General features: G+C 38.8%; 1 protein-coding gene across 4 annotated transcripts in view; it reads left to right on the top strand.

Moving 5' to 3' along the window:
• Positions 1–17,855, top strand: part of kiaa1549la (KIAA1549-like a) — a 112,463-nt gene that overhangs the window by 60,175 nt on the left and 34,433 nt on the right. For 2 of the 4 annotated variants that reach the window (XM_023955944.2, XM_023955943.2), the window contains exons 8-12: positions 2,947–3,006; positions 3,763–3,923; positions 5,544–5,715; positions 9,991–10,151; positions 11,916–11,951. In XM_023955944.2, coding sequence (XP_023811712.1) covers positions 2,947–3,006; positions 3,763–3,923; positions 5,544–5,715; positions 9,991–10,151; positions 11,916–11,951 — 590 coding nt within the window. The remainder of the gene's footprint in view (positions 1–2,946; positions 3,007–3,762; positions 3,924–5,543; positions 5,716–9,990; positions 10,152–11,915; positions 11,952–17,855) is intronic. The other 2 variants (XM_078948912.1, XM_023955945.2) reach the window with 1 other exon arrangement.

Raw genomic sequence — 17,855 nt, 5'->3', positions numbered from 1 at the left:
GCACTTTTTACACATTTTCTACCTGAAGATATGCTCCTGTAGTTTTAGGAACCGAAAAGAAACAAAGAGAATGACACACAAAACAAACAACTTCGGATGTACTTTAACATTTTTCAAAAGATTTAAAAAACACAGAGAAGAAGAACCAGACCACTTGTGCTTCCTACTGTGAAAGAAACCACTGAGCACTTGGCTCTTGGTAGAATTGGGTTCAGACAGATGGAGAAACCTGGAAATAAAGACTGTGGTTGACAGACTAATAGGACGCAGAGCGGGGTCGAACGACTGATGGTGTGATGATGTGTGTATAGCGGCAAAAAGAGACGGTTAGTTGGGCAGGAGTAGGCATTTCAGGAGGCAAGTAGGTTTGACAGGCACACAGAGGAGGAGGATGGATGTGAGGAAATAAAGGGGAGGATTGCAACTACTGCGATTTTGCAGCACATATACTTCCTTTTTGTTACATTACTTCCAAATCTTTTGTTGAAAAATTCATTCTAATTAATAAAAAATGCTCACATACAGAGTTGTTATTTTCAATTTCACATTAAACTCTAAGGTTTTTTTATGGATAAGAGTTGATTACAATCCATAAATAAAACTGGATTTTAATAACACATTTTTAACGCATATTTTTTAACACATTGGATAAAAATGTAGCACATAGTAAGCTACTATAAAGAGACGATATCCACATTTTTGATAAGGTTTTCTGAAATAACACCTGGAGAAGTATTATTCTGCTGTTATCTTTCCCTCATGCAAATGTTTGCTGCGAGCCGGACAGCCTGCAAGGGTCACCTGATGCACCGCAGGGTTTACATCGGTTCATGACCCAGCTGCCCGCTCAAAATTAGCTCAGAAAAACACACAAAGGCTTCTTTTCTTGCTACAAAACATGTTCTACAACATGTAATAGAAATGTTTTACTTTCAAACACCAAAGAATTAGGAGAGATTTGTGGCTCAGTCTGTCAGAAAAGAAAAAGATGTCTGATGTTGATGCTTGTTTTTGGGGGATGTGCAAAAGTTTTCAACCAATAATTATGTCTTAATGGCAACTCATTCTAATATTACATAATGTTACATAGATACTGTCAGGACCTATATGAGAAAGACTGATATGCACCAGAAACTCAAACATTTTTAATAAAGAAATAAAAAAAGAAATAAAAAAGGCTGAAACAAGAAGAACTTAAAGTTAGATAGAAGTAACAAAACAGAGGACCCGAAAAAGACAAACTGAAAGCAGAACACTTAAAGTCCCACTCCAATCATCCAATCTTTTGATTTATTGTAAAAAACGTTCCCAATGGTCTTTTGGTTATGTTTATGCAATTTTTAGGCATGGAGTTCATCAGAAATTCCCCTCTGAGTTGAGGGTGGGACCGTTGCCGCAGAAATAAGCCTTCCCCTATTTCCCATCATCCCTTTGTTTACATTCTCTCCAGCTAGCTTACAGCTCCTCACAACTCCAACCTAACATTGGAGTGCAACAAAAATGGTGAGCAGTACCAGAGCTATCCAGCTGTACAATTTTGAGCTAAATGCCAGCTCAGATGAGGAGAACTAGATAGATAGATAGATAGATAGATAGATAGATAGATAGATAGATAGATAGATAGATAGATAGATAGATAGATAGATAGATAGATAGATAGATAGATAGATAGATAGAGTACTTTATTAATCCCGAGGGAACTTGCATAACCATCCGATGCTGCTCAAACATTCAATAGAAATTTAAAGTAGTTGAGTAATAAATAGTCATAAATTCATAAAATAGTCACCCCACTAAAAACAGAATAAAAGGAATAAAAATATAAGAGCAGTAAAAACAAAATAGAAGAAGTAAAAGCAAAACCATAAAAGTGGTAAAAAGTAGATGCCCGTTTAGTGACTCCTCCTCATGCCCCCTCCCCTCCCAGCAGCATTGAACAGTCTAATTGCACTCGGTGCAAAGGACTTCCTGAGTCTTTCTGTGGAGCATGGCAGAGAGCGAAGGCGGTCGCTGAATACGCTCCTCTGGTCACTAAAGAGTCCATGTAGGAGGTGACCAGTGTTCTTCATGATGCTGTCTAGTTTGGACAGCATCCTCCGCTCTGCCACCACCTCCACTGTCTCCAGGGTCCGCCCCACCACACAGCCTGCCCTCCTGACCAGACGATTCAGTTTTTTTATGTCCTTTTTGTTCGCGCAACCCCCCCAACTACAACGTACGTGGATTCATTTGTCTGCAAGTGCATGCATCAGAATGAAGCAGAGCAGTGAGACCTTTCCAGCAGACTGAGAGCTTTTTCAAACGGCATTTTTATATCTGCTACTGCTTCACCACAATTTGAATAAAGAAATACTCCTAAAGAATTTAAACGCCTTAAGAGCATGTTAAAAACGCCAAAAACACCATTTTTATTGGAGTGGTTCTTTAAATGTACTAATAGTTAAATAAGAGAAACAACTCCTCATAAATAACAAAGGAAACTTGTCGTTGATGTGACCGGGAAGGGGTGCAGAACCCAACAAAAGTAACTTCATTACAAACAAGAAAGCTCAAATATGCACTAATCCTCTGTAAAAGTAAAATCAAATGTGTGAATTATGATGTGATCTTCTGTGGTCATCCTGGAAGGGAGTAGCCAATGCAAGAAAAATAAATAAATAAAAAGAGTGGATCGCCTTAAAGATCAAATAATATCAAAATATTCTTTATAAATAGCAGATACACACCAGCACACAACAGTTACAACTATTAAAAGCAAACTTCTAGAAGAAAAACCTGAAAATGCTGCCAGAACTAAGAAAATGCTATCAGACTGACAGATAAAGCTCTCGTCTACAAACAAACAAACAAACAACCAACAACAATGAAACAACTTGGATTAAACATACTGGTAATCAAGTTATTTTTTTGTGATTTTCCTGTGGTTTTCTTTCTCTTTTTGTGCAGCACTAGAATACCACAATCTGAACACCTCCACAGCAACCAGGAGCTACTGGGTGATAACAGGTAAATTGCTCATTAGCACTCACAGATGCACAGAGCAAGGGGGCTGCTGGGTGATCAGCATCAATCGATCACTGCATTGATCTGACAAAACAGCAGTTAGTAGGATTCCTGCTGCCATGCAATTCAGCAGAATGGATTTTTATTCTTTAAATTATTCCTCTCTTTTGTCCGCCACTAACCCCCCGTCCCCCAACTCTCTTTACTCAACCTCAGCCGCTTTAGCTTTTCCTTTGCTGGGAAGAAAAACCTACTGATGCATAATTCACAGCTTCCTGACTGGGTCTCAGGGAGAAATCACTTCACATCACATTAGCCGAGAATGAATGATGGCGGTGTGTTTGTGTGAAGTCTGTCCACTGGTCCATCTCGCTTACTGCCTCTTGTCAGAGATGCTCTCCTGACAGAGACTGATCAGGCACCTGTAGGCTTGCAGGCACATCGGTTTGTGTCTGCGTGTGTGATACAGAGTGACGTCTGATCTGCAAGGCAGCGGCTTCGACAGGCAATTCCAGATGATTTAATGGAGGGAAAAGTCATCCGGCCCCTTCTAATATCCTTCTCATCATCTGCTCCGTTCTTCTCAGTATCGATACTTCCTCGATGCGTTTGTCTTCATCACACTTCAGTTTCCTTAGCTCCTAGGCTGCTTTGAGTTTTCTTTCTAACTCAGTCTTTAATGTTTATCTTTCTCATCCGTCTTTCTTTTGCTTTTCACTTTCGTCCTCCGGTAAACCCTTTTATCTATTCTTCTCACAGTGATCCAAGATGTGGACAGCTCTTCCCTGGAGGCCAACTACCAGAGCTTTGCCAGTCTCATGGAGCAGAGGCTGGCTGAACTGTTCCTGGTGGCTGGCAGGCAGGGCTCTCGTGCTGCAAGATCCCGCCGGGCCAGCACCGTGGGCGGCTACACTGTACAGGTATTCCATTCCAGTCTCAATGGAAATGCCAAACAACCCCCCCCCCCCAAAAAAAAACAAAACAAAAAAAAAAAAATCTTTGCGAATCAGGACCAGATAAAAGATACTGTTGGAAAAAGATTGTATTTGTGACGTAGAAAATACACTGGGCAGGCCAAAAGTTCTATGCTCTGATTGTGATGCATCCACATAGACGGACGTCTAAATCCATGTACGTCTTTGATCTCCTCGTCTGAGCTGGGATCTGGCTCAAAACTGTACGGCTGGATAGATCCAATTTTACTCACCATTTGTGTTGCTTCAGTAATGTTAGGTTGGGGGGGGTGAGGAGCTGTAAGCTATCAGGGGAGCATGTTAACAGAGAGCTCAGTTAGGGGTGATGCGAAGGGGGTTGGTGTTGCTTCGCGCCTATGGTCCCCTTATCAACTCAGAAGCAACTTTTTCATGTACTACTGCCGCTCTGCAGAAACTATGGAGGGGAAAACGACACAGGTTTTCCTGATTTTGCCTAAAAACTGTATAATCATAATTTAAAGACCACTGGAAACGCTTTTAGAATAAGTTAAAGTGGCACTTTAAAAAATCCTTGACATCGGGTCAGAACATTGACATTAACATGACAGGAGTTTCTGCTGATCGAGAAAGACCTTTATATCGATATCGAATCCATCTCACATTATCTTCCATGTTTGTTCTCTGACAGCTGCATTGTGTTTTGAGTTCATTCAGTAGTTTTGATTTTTACATAAAGCTTGTAAATGTTGCCTAATTGGAAAAACGATTTTGTGCAGCTCAAATATATTTCTTATATCTACATATTTGACATATAACCTCAATTTATTAGATTAATGCTTAGAAATTAAAAGAATACTTAGATTCTGTTAGAACCAAAGCCGGTTGAAACTGCTTTAAAAAAGAACATGTTTGAGATTCACTTCTTTCTTGCTATAAAGCAGCTGCAGGGTTGTTGTGGTGATGATGGGTTGAGATAGCAGAACTCCGCTTATCTGAAATAAAACCATTCGTGAGCACATAAAGTTAAGAGGCATGTGTGATGTTATTTCCTGTTTATGTCACCTCCCAGCTCAGTATTCTGGATTGTGCATCTTCTGACTCCTGCCAGACGCTGACACTTTATACGTGTGCTTCAGGGTTTTACAGCCTTCACATATGACCAGCTTTTGGGTTGCAGACTTGGAGACAGAACGACAGGGAGGAGGTGTAGTCTGGAGGAAAACCTCCAGCTAAATAATTACATATCCCCCCTTTATGGCAGAAATCAAATTACCAGACGTGATTAAACTGTGTGATGTGTTTGTCAAATTAGAATGTGTTTGATGTATGATGAAAGGAAATGGAGATTTCAAGTGACTCAGCTATCCCGAGTGTCTGAACAGAAGCTGGCTTATCTTACAGCCCATGCTCAACTTGATCAAAGACCCCAGATTTGGAATTTTGATTGGGCCATAGATATGGCAGACTGCTGGCGTGGAAAGATAATGGATTTTTCAAAATTAAATCTGTCCTCAGGTTTGAGTTTCTTTGCCAACATTGTAGATATTTAAACTTTGTCTAATTAAAACTTTCTTTTTAATAATCCACTTGTTCGCTGTGACGCAGATGGTGAGCATGCGGCGGCTTCCGGGTCCCAAGAACCCAGCAGAGATGACTTACTACACCCAGCTGAATGGGGAACCCATCAGTGGAACCAATGCTGCAAAGACCCTCAGCAGTCTGGACTCCCAGACTATGGCGCTGACGCTGGGATACTTTGTCCAAGTGCAGGCTGAACGTAAGCTGCTCCATGCACTGTCATAGAGGGAATCAAACTGCTTTTGCACAAGAGACAGAGTAGACAGTGAAGCATTAATGAACCTAAATGTTCCCATACATTTGACATAATGATTTAAGGTTATTCCTTCTTCTGGCAACAAATAGATTCTGACAATAAAAACCATTTAAGCAACATGTTTACATAGAAAGCAGAGAATTTAATTTGGACTGCAGTGCTTTAAAGGTGATCATAATCTAAACTGGATTTTCTGCAAGGAGGTGTAAATGCTGATCAATCCCTTTTTTTTAAGTTCTGTCCAGCAGCAGAGCAAACAGATAAGAGCTGAAGGGCTCTTGTGTTGGACAGATTTTACTGTTACAATAGGCTTCAGACTCACAAAGTGTATATTTGTGTAAACCCATTTTGTCTTTGAGGCTAAACTTTGTTTCTATCAATGATGTTTGTATACATTTTTCTCTGGACCGGACAAAAAAAAAGAAGAAGAGAGAAGTAGAGAGTGGGATGTTAGACATGGGGGATAAGGGTACAAAGGAAGGGGAGGAAAAAAATGAAAAAATCCCCCGTGACCTTATTTTCTTTAATAAAAACGTTCCCAGTGGTATTTAGATTATGATTATGAAGTTTTTACCTTTTTAAATTGAAATGTCACAACTTAAATGTCTTAAAAAGCTATATTTCATATTTATCTGAAGCCTCTGTTTCAATAACTCCTCTACATGGGCGTGGCCATTGGTGCTGAGCTGAGTAGCCCCGCCCTCAATCCCCCTTTCTGCAAGCTGTCTTGCATGAGTGAAGAGCCTTCAGACTCAGTCAGAGCAAGAACACAAATGTGGATAAACATTTGGGACTTTAACTTTAAGTCCAGTATTGGACGCACGCAATGCAGCAACGTGCCATCTTCTCTTGTCTTGCACCTGTGCTTGTGCACGCTGGACAGGGAAGATCAGGGCGCTTGTGCAATGCACGTGCTACTGGGCAGTTGTGACATCACAAAAGCTCATTAATTCAAACCGACCATCTTTACGACAGTTTGAGAGCGATTTAAGAGTGTTTAAAATACTGAGAAATGCAAAAATTAAATTATTTTTTTATTACATTTGTTCTCTTTCATAAAAAATGCCTCAAGTACATGTCAAAAACTTTAAAAAAAACAGGATTTTCATTGTAGGAGGATTTTATAGAAGTTGGAGGGTGAGTAAGGGTTAAGGGGCAAGCTAGCTTTAGAGCAAAACCGCAAAATCTCACAAAGAATGATTTCCTCATTTCTATATAAACAAACTGCTTGATTTAAACCAAAGTGATTTAGCAGATTACTTTTCTTTGTAATATAATTATTTTTTTAAAAGAAAAAGATTATTGTTGTTGTATAATTTTACTTTTTTGCGTTACCTTTTTACCTTAAAAAATGTTGTATTAAATTATATTATATTAATACAATCATCTAATATTAATTGTAATAAATTATATTGCAGCTGTATTCAAAAGAGTTACTGAACTTTATAAACCCATAGTTTGCAGCATTGTTAAGCACAATAGTCTTTTGAGGAATCTTGGTACATCTTATATGGCGTAAAGAGAAAGAGATGTGGAAAACTTTGCAGAACAATTAATGAATGTTTCTGTCCAGAGATGCAAACTTGTTCACAGAAGAACGTGAAGGTGAGGCTTGGAGTCAGATGGTTGAGTTTGAATCTCTTTCTTTGAGTAGAGCTAATAAAAGTAGCAGAGATAAAATTCATTCCGGGTGAGTAACAGCCAGAAGCAAAATTCTGGAGAGACGGCACTTCATGTCCTAACCTTCCACCTGCCCAAACATGAAACATTTCAGCATTTCTGGTGTTCTTTGAGTGATGGGTTCATAAAATCCTCAAAATCTGACTTTTTTGTTTCTAAGACTTCTTTAGCACCCTGAGCAAGCCAAAATAATTTATAAAAATATTTTGAACTGTTGGCCTTTGTTAACGAAAGCGATTCTTCCCAGTTAAACGGTTGCACTGTAAGAAGAACTAAACCGTAATTCTTCCTACTGTGTCACAGTAACTATGACGCTAGTCGGCATTTGGGTTTTACATTAATTTACATACATTTCCATAATATGCTGAAATAAAGCTGCTGGAGTAGAACACATTCAGAGTGATGGGCTGCAATTTTTGTTCTTCATTGTTTTGTTCAGGACTTTATATTATTTTTGGAGATTTTCTGGCTGTACATCATTAAATTTACACCGTAACAGCTTGAGAGGACAAAATGTTCCCTCTCACCTTTGCTGTCCTGCATTTTCTGAGAATCTATAATTAATAAACTGGAGAAACACCAATAAACATCCGAGCGCTTCGCAGCTCCTTCTAACCGTGTTAAGTCTGGGAACAGAACACTCTTCTATAATTTGTTTTCTTTGCTTTAATGATCTGAAATTAAATTGCAAAAATTCTCACCATAAACAAACATAAACAGATCTTTGGGACAAAAGCCCAAAACATTTGAAGTAAAAAAGGTTTATAATGCCCTATTAGCCTTTATTTTTAATTTACTGTTTTTTTGCAGATAGCCACACTTGTCAATTAAACTGGAAAGATTATAGATCTTTATACTTTGTTGCCCTTATATGGTTGAGCACTTTTGTTACTAAGCTAGAAAAGTGCTTTATAGATAAAGTTTGGTGTGATTGAATATATAGATTGTGTTAAAGAAAATGCAGTAAGAGGAGCAAAAAATGTTAGCAAGGGATCAGTAAGTAAAATAAAATCTGTTGAATGTTAAAATGATAACAAAAAATTAAAATTATAACAATCATAACTGATTAAGTGAAGTTATGGATTGATTTTTCACACCAAAAATAAAAGTTTACTCATCATTACATCAACATTAGCATTTATTAGATTTTTATGCTTCCATTTTTGATATGTTTTCTTTTTCTTTGGTTACAACCTGTGATAATGCATATAGACATACACATAATAGAAAAGGAGAGTTAGTCCCAGTGCGATTTCAAGAAGCTTCAACTCCTCTCGGTTGGACGGTATCATATTCCTGGCCCACATAGTTTTTTCCAGCTCAGAGCCCATTCCTATAAGATGCTAATTCTCATTCTGGCAGCTCCACACTTGGCTGCAAACCTTTCTAGTCCGAGTTAAAGGTCATGGCTTGATGAAGCCAACATATTGAATTATATTATATTATTATATGATCTTTAGGACCCCACACTGGAGCCCTTTTGTCTCCTGACTGCACTGAGAAATTCTGTCCAAAAGTGCTGAAAAAAACAGAATGTGTTGCAAAGGGCAACTCCGACAGAGTCAAACAGCCACTGGGACTGTGTCTGACTCAGTATTGGCAAAAGGATCCCATGCCTCCAGAGTTACCCCATGCAGAATATCCTTCGGGTGTGTCCTCCACATCCACAAACCTCACATGGGCTGGCTGAGCAAATCTACTCAGTGACGGTTCTACACTGAATTGTTCCCCGGGCGACACCCTGCCAACATTTATGAACTAATTATACAATGAAACCTTAGTGTTACAGCAGACACATGAGTCATAACGGGCTAAGAGTTCCGATTAATGTTACAAGTAAAGGTATAGCAAAAGTTTTAAAAGAAATAAAAGCATATAAAATACACATTGCAACATTTAGGCCTACTTCGGTTTTAGTCATCGACTACAAAACAAAAGTATTGGTTGTTGACATCATTGTGGCAAGTAGCACTAGAAAACATGCATCCCCAGATATGAGGACAAACACTTTTTCTTTATCTCGCTTCTCCTCTTCTTCTTCTTTTTTTTTTCTAAATGGGGCACCAGATGGTGTTGACCTTTTTTTGTACATCGCTCTGGTGTTTTGGCGCTTGACAATAAACTTCCCCACCAAATGCGACGACTAAACCAATGGTGACCTCATCGTTTTTAGGAATTTCACACAAAATTAACAAAAATTGCAGAAATGTTATATTCCTGTGATAAAATGGAGGTTATAAAATGTCATGGTATGACTGGTTTTTTTAAACATTTTATAAAATAAATGATTAAAATGATCAAGCGTCTGCTTAATAATAAATTATAACTGTCATAATGTGTAGGTTACTGTTCAATTCGGGACTGAATTTAGAATTTTACTTAACTAGTGGATCTCTGTTAGAACTAAACAGAAGGGGGGCTAATATTGTGCCCTGGGGTACACCACAAAGAATTTTTAAAAGTTCTGCACCTTTGCTTTATTATTTAAATATATATATATATACAAATAAATTATTTCAAACTTTTCTGTGTACACAGCTGTCGTGAAGACCCCGCCTAGTAATCTATGGATCATGGCCGTTCTGGTGCCTGTCTTCTTGTTAATGGTGGTGATTGGAATGGTGTCCTTCATCTTATGTAAGAGGAACCGAGTCATTTTTAAAACTGGCGCCTTCAGGACATTTAAAACCCGCTCCAAGGTAAGGTCCTGTTATTTGACCTATTTTTTACACCTTTTTTGTTTTTGTATCTTTCCTTTTACTCACTTTTTCTTCACTTCCTACTTTCTTCTTATCTCTTCAAATTCACTGTCCTGCCCGATATGTTCAACCATCCCTACTTTTAAGATCCTAGAGGTTGAATTTTCTTTAAAGTGTCAGCAAGATTATTTAACAGCTGGAAAGCACTTGTGTCAAGCTTCTCCTTCAGGTCAGAATAATTAAATCCATCCGGCCGCACGAGTTTGTTTTTTTCACTGCCCAACACCCTGTGGTCTCTGCTAATCATGCATGTGGCAAAGACCAATCGGGTAAAAACAAGTACGCTGTGCTCATTGAACTGGAAGAGAACCTTTAGGGGTAAGCGTTGGCTTCTCCACAATAACAGTGTTCACTTAAAATCTGCTCAATTGAGCTTAACCAAAAATCAATCATTTTCAAATAAGCGTGAGTACTCTGAATTTCTACCAGATGGTTCTATTGGGTCAGATGGTTGTCCTGGACGCAGAGCAGAACATGACGCCAGAACAACAGCTGTTTGAGTCACGGCAGTCAGCGAAGTGGTAAACATGCAATCAGCCTGCCAGCTTCATCTGTCATGAAGTGGCTCTTGATTTCACTTGAATCCAATAATCCAAAAGTGGATTTTGCATCATTGTTGGCTGCAGTTGATAACATCTTTTAGCCACACTCAGATTGGGTCTAATTAAACAGATCTAAGTCTCTTTAATGCAATTATTAAACCGGTTTGCTCGATATTTTCCTCACAAGATTAGAGACTGAAAAGCTTTGATAAAAGTGATTGGGCAGTAACATACCTACAACTTTAGCCCTGCAAATATGCAGCAAGTAATTAAGCGTTTCTATTTTATTTATTTTATTCTCTGTTCTGGACTGTGTCTAAAAATCCAAATTGAAAAACAAAGGTCTTTGGTCTTTACGTGAAATTTTCACAGATGTGAACCACTTAAGTGAACAACGTAACCCTTGTGCTATCCTAAGCACTTTAACATTGGGAGTTGGGTCATCTAGACCCACTAGACAGTGCTCTGAACCTTTTTTCTTCAATGATTTGTGATCTTCACTGGTGTCCATGGAATACATGAAATCTTTCCACTTTTATCCACCTTTGTCATGGTAGGGAGAACACGTCAATGGAAGGAGGGGTCATCTAAGATAGCACAAGGGTTAAGAAGTACGAATAAACCATGCAAAGAATGTAAATCAACTTAGAACATGAACCATGCGCGATTATTGCACTGTTAATGTGCAATTCATTAGTGATTTGTGCGTCAGTTACGTAATAATTGCGTATAAACTACGTTAAATATGCGTATACTGCGTAATTCTCAACAGACCAAAAATTCTGACGAGCTCAAAACAGTATTCACGTAAAGCCCTGTGGGTGGAAACCCTCTGCGGACATCTGCTCACAACAATGAATGACGAACGCAAGAAACACGTCACGGAAGACATCATTTCATAAGTGGAGCATGAGCAAAATGTACATTGTGGCTGTGTGACGTTGCCTTTAAAAGAGTGGTACCTGCTATGGTGATATCACAAATACAAAATGATGATTATTTTTTAGATTTAAGAATACTGTAAATAAAAATAATCTGAAAACAAAAAAATATGTTTATATTTGTCTCTTCTATTTTAGTCTATTTTTTTCTTTTTTCTTTTATTCTGTTATTATAATGACCCATCCCTGACCTTTTTTACTTTGACTCTTCCCTTGTTTAGACTTCATATCGAAGGGAGGGCAGTTACCACCACCAGGTATTAACCAATAAGCCAAAATACAGACTGTCTGAGGCCGAATGATTGATTGAATGAATGAATGAATGAATGAATGAATGAATGAATGAATGGGCTACAGTTTTTAAAGGTAGGAGCCTCCCCCTCCCTTGTTGGCTGTCTGTAGCTCTTTGTAATGCTTGTTGCTGTTGCCGGGTAAAGTTGTGCATGAGGCTGCTGTGTTTTGGACACCACCGACTCCACCGTTCTCATTGGCTGGGAGATCAATAAAAAAAGGAGGGGGCACTGAGGACATGTGAAAAAATGAAAATGGGGTTTTAAGATTCACCAGCCGGTTCCCTTTGATTGACTTGTGTAGACTTGAGTCGATGCAGTGCATTAACAAGGAAAGGCTGACTCGTAAAGGCAGCCAAATAACATCCAGCTTGTCGGTCAGAGGAAGGACATAAATATGAACTACAAAAAAAAAAAACCTGACCCAAGCCAGTCTATTTTTAAATTGTAGCATTTATACAACATTAGCTCAGGTTGTGTCAACCTATGACCATTTCGTTTTAATGTCACGCCAGTTGATTAACCCCCTCATTGGGAGTGGTCTACAAATTGGATTTCCTTTAAAACGATATTGAAATATTTCAAATTTAAAACCATCAGCCACTGAGCTTTAGTAAAATTGGTACATGTCAGCTGCTGTACTTGTAGGTTAATTCAGTCCTGCCCTTCACCTTTTTTAAATGCAAAATGAGTACAGGTGGGATTCCGGTGTGTGCTATACAGCTGTGGTATTGCATAGCAAATAACTGGATGTGCATTTTTGTTCATGACAAAGTTAAAACTCCTGCATTTCAGTATTCTAGTTTAGAGGTTATACCTGCAAACCCAATATTTTTTTTTATCCCACAGTTTGTGTTTTGCAAGAAACTGTCAAACAACAAGAGAGATATGAGGTTGTGTTAGTGTTACTGCAGCCTGCAAACATTGTCTTTTACCTACAGCAGTGTTTATCTCCCCCCAATGCAGAACAGTAGAATCTGTAAACAAACAATGAAGACGTGTCAGACTTATATACATGTGGGAATAACAAAATAACTTTTTTATAACACACTCCCTGATGGAGATGAGATAAAAACTACTCAGTTACAACTGAAAAACTAAATGGCCATGTTGCACTGTAGGCATGTAAAATCCATTCAGCAGGGGCGCATGATCAAAATAATGAGGACCTTGTTTTAAGGTTTTTGTTGAAAACCTTGCAAACTTTTTTGAGACATCAGTAACTGTCATGGGACACTTAATATGCTTACACCATACGTGAATGTACATTGTCAGCATCTCATCGTCACTTCTAATTTCAACTTACTGGCTTAACTACTCAGCTATGTAGTATTTGGCTATTTTCCAAACTAAAGTCAAAGTACTTGAGACATGTAGTAATTGTTCCAAAGTAAACATTGAAAAAAAACGTTGATTATATATGCATTATGCTACACTGACCTTAAGATGTTGCTCTCTGCCTACAGCAAGACCCAATCATTATTACAAAGGAAAGGAAGAAAACAAATATAAAATAACACCATGCAGACATGCAGTCTAAAAGAAGCAAATTATAGAAATGTACAGGTCATATCAGCTTGCAACTTATCAATAAAGCTCAGCAGCTGTTGGGCCTCATGTTTCTGGGGCAACTGATCCTATTTATGCCTTAGTCACATGGATTATGGGTTGTTCGGGGTTGCAGACAGGAGCGGCTGCATCTCAGGGGGAATGCAGATGGGTCTTGCAGCTCCCTTGAAGCTCGTGTGGCTACCTTAAGGGACGTTCTGAAAAGGAAACGTACCATTGTCAAATGTGTTGTAAGTATATTGTTAAGTATTTGTGAAGATAATTTAAGTTACACGCACTTATCACATACGGTTGATGGTGTCATACGTTGCCCTTACGTCACACTCTAGTCATTAGTAAGGTGTGCGCTGGCTCTTAACTGACCGTGCGCTAATGCTGCATGCACGAGGTGTGCAGGTAAGAGCCCAAAGAGGCTCACACAAACTACGCTGATTGTCTAGTTTCCAAATTTCTAAAAGTCAGGCTGCAAGCATGAAGCACGCAACTTATCAGTTTAACAGGACTAATGGGCCCCTGGCACAGCGCGTAGGGGCGTTGAAAAAATGAAATATCTTTATGCTGTGCCTGCATCTCACCTACTTCATCCTTACTTAACCTTATGTGTTTCAGTGTTCGCTATGACCTGTCGCCTGCAGCCTGCCTGTAGAAAATGTTGGGCTCACAGAGCGGTCTACAATCTTAAATTTTCATGCAGGCCACCTGTGTGCTTTATACAGGTTTAGCCATTTCTTGCCCACAAAGAGCCTCTATCCACCTGTAAGGGCATTGTGACTAAGGCATAACCAGGAGCTGGACCTTGTAGTTTTGCTTACTGGAGCTATAATACTGTAGAAGAAGTCCAATGTTGCAGAGAATTATGTTAAGTCAAATGTCTAAATGTCAGTCTGAAGATTTAAAAGAAAACAATTTTATCTGTAAGAACTCCTAAGGCATCATCTGTTCCAGAACATATCTGCAAGGAATCCATGTTTGGAAATATGTTCTGTTACGGCTATCCAACCAGATTGTTGAACAATATTAGTCCATCTCCTGTAAATGTTGGGATGTGTGATTAATTGTCTTCATAGCCCTTCTTAACTATAAGGTGCCATTGGAAGGAACTAAAGCTGCTGATCAATACTGTGATTTATATCAGTGCTGCATGTGTATTGAAGCATTAGAGCGTGATTCTGCAGCGTCGGCTCAGTTCATCACTCTGCCGCTCAGCCAGAACCGTCAAATTGGCTTTTCCTTCCTCTGCATCACTTTGAATAGGTGTGAAAGCCTCGGTTAGCAGGCTCCCACGTGCACTACAATGGAGGTATAAAAGGCAAAGTGCAAGAAACCCATTTTTCATTTGTAAGGTGTTTCAGGGCAAGCACAAAGCTGCAGCTGCTATTGAAAGGGCTGATGGTGTTTTGCTGCATCTTTTTTTTAGTAAACAGAACTTGTACAGCTCACTTTAGTTCCTTTAGTTTCTCTTTTCACTTATGGTTCTTTGGCTCAGTCAAGCCAACCCCCCTGTTGAGCTGAGTTGATGAGGCCATGAGCTGCACCTCATCAAGCTCCTTTTGGTTAAAGCCATGGGTGCAGAAGAGTGTGTTTGATTTTGAAAGGACGGCTAATTTGGTGACGCACTTGGGTCATGTCTGAAATCTTTTAGCAACAGAATTGGCGGGACCTTCTGTTTTGTCGTCCTCTGTTGTCTCCCTTCCTCTGTCAGTTCTCTAAATGAATGAGGAGAAGCCTCCTATTCATCTGTGTCAGACTGATCAGAGGCCCGCACCGCGCCACAAACTCTGTCTGCAGCCAAAGTCTTCATTACTCTGGCTCGCTCAGACAAGATGAAACACGGCCATGTTAGATCCACACACTGGGGAGAGGGGCTCAGTAGAACACACAATTAAAAAAGAAGGATGTGTATTTTAGAGTGAAAAAGCAGGGTGAAAAAAAGACAGATTGTGAGTCATGAAACAAAATAAAGGTTTCAAAGTCTCTATAGCTTTTTCCAAGGTTCCTTCGTCTGACTTTGTCATTTCCAAGACTCCTCACAGTCTTGACAGCCATCACCAGACAGCAAATAAGTAACCCCAGCAGGTTGAGAAATGGTAATGTTGGATGTATTTAGAGCAGAACATCCAATTATTTGCCCCTCCCCTTGCTCCTGTGCTGTCCTCTCTTCACCTGTCAAAAACACCTACAGTCCAACTCCCCTCAAAACTGCGAGCGGTGAGTCCATAAACCAAGGATGTATGCACTCCCCATACATTCTCCACACAGCTGCCAACACACATCACTTCAGAGAGGAAGCTCACACTCTGAGGAGGTGAGAGCCGCAGTGTGTGTCTTTGCTATACAAGGAGTTGTATTCATTTGTAGTCCTGTCCCCTGGTTCGCCTCTTGCATTTGGAGGCGCAGAGGTGTGTATCACCAATGAATTATTAACAGCGCCGCCTTACCTCACATGCCCTCCAAGTTGAGATTGCATCATCAGATGTATTAGGCATCCTAATTTGGAGCTGCTTTAAATAGAAAACGGGAGAGGAAAAAGAAATCTGTTTGGTTTGCTTCGTTGTGTAACTCAAAGCTGGTGTTTTTCTCCTTATCCCCGCTGCTGTTCTGTATTCATCCAACTGAAAGACGTTTAGTTTTTACAAAGCAAGTGCTCAGGCCTGGGAGGCCTTATCGAAACGCTTCTTCTGGTGCCTGTTTAGCATTCTGTAGAATTGGTGCAAAACCTATTACTTCAAAGGTGCTGTTAAGCTTGATTATTTATTTATTTATCAACTTTTCATTTTGATAGCTTCTCTGTTTGGACGCTGATAAAAAAAAACGGGCTAAAGAGGATTGTTGGCGCAATTACATTTATCTAAATTAGACCCAACATTTATCTGGAAGTTTTTTTGGCAGCAGGAAAGGCAACTGAGCTCGTCAGCCGTCAGGGATTCTGACAATTCCTTTAATTTCCTCGCTGCCACTTTAAATAACATTTTTTTAACTTGTTATTTAGCCTAAATTCTAAACAGTTACACACAGAGGATACGTACAAAAAAAGAAAACAAAGTGTGCAGACAAAAAAAACACATTTGATCATAACAAGACCTCATTAAGAAACAAAAATATTTTTTTATTAATCAAATGGTAAATTAAGGATTGATTTTATGTTATTTTAGAATAATTTTCTCTGCAGGCCCAACAATTGCTCTTTATTAATATTTGTGCCGTCGTTTTAAAAGTCCTGGATTAAAAAATGTTTTAATACTGCAAACTGTACAACAACAATTACTTAAAAATGTTATTTTTTGAGGCTTATGGTTAAAAAATTAGCAAGGGAATAAAATAATAACATACAGCAAGTAGGTGTAAGCGCAAAAGCAAATCAAGAAACAGACATCAGTTAAGACTAGATATGTAGTCTTTTGCCACTTGAAGTGGCTGCAGCTACATGAAATAATTTAAAACATTAAAGTTTAAAAAAATAAAATAATAATAGGAAAGGGATAAGTATTTTAAACTAGTTTACTTATTTTTTAACTTAGTAGATTTGTTGGACATGTTAGTCGTTTTACCCTATAAATAGACTTAATTAGTTTTAAACTCCATTTTATTGATTGTCTGTTGTTTTAAACCACATCCACCAGAGATTGTTTTAAAGCTTTAGACTTTGCATTTAAGTGTTCTGGTATATGTGCATCGTTAACATTACAATTTTAAACTAAAAAACCCTTTCAATATTCTGGCAGCATTAAAAGGTTTTATTTGTTTGCATCTTGGTGGTGGTAAAACAGCTTTTTTTTCAATACATGGTGAACTTGGTGCTTTTCTGAAGAGCTTTTGGGATTTGAGGAACAAAGCAGAAGAAGTTTTCCGAGCTTCTACTTCAGCACGAAGTTAAATTGACTGATATATGCAAAGATTAGATCCCCTCACCTTATTCTGGCCTTTTTTATTTCCATATTTAACATAGAGAACATTATGAATGTTAAAAAATGTAGACTTTTCAGCTTATATGTGACTGTAACTAACACTTGTGGACCTGGCTGGCCTTTTGCATTAGATGCATTGCTGTTTGATGTAGACGTATGACATCATCACCATTTTTTAAAATAATTACATCACCACATCTAAAACCATACTTTAGTCTGGATTTGAGATGTGTATATTCTGCATCTGCTTCCTCATAAAATATTTTTGCATGAGCTTTTGATGTTATTGGCGTGCTTTAAGGGCTGATCCATCAGGTGAAATAGCCAAAGAAGCACATCATTAATATGCAGTGAAGGGACGGGAAGTCTGATGCATTTTTAACAAAGCTAATTTCAG

This window comes from Oryzias latipes, chromosome 6 (genome assembly GCF_053564925.1).
Source record: "Oryzias latipes strain Hd-rR chromosome 6, Olatipes_Hd-rR_3.1".
Taxonomy (NCBI): domain Eukaryota; kingdom Metazoa; phylum Chordata; class Actinopteri; order Beloniformes; family Adrianichthyidae; genus Oryzias; species Oryzias latipes.
The sequence above is the reverse complement of the archived record's forward strand: the minus strand, read 5'-3'. Positions and strand labels throughout refer to the sequence as shown.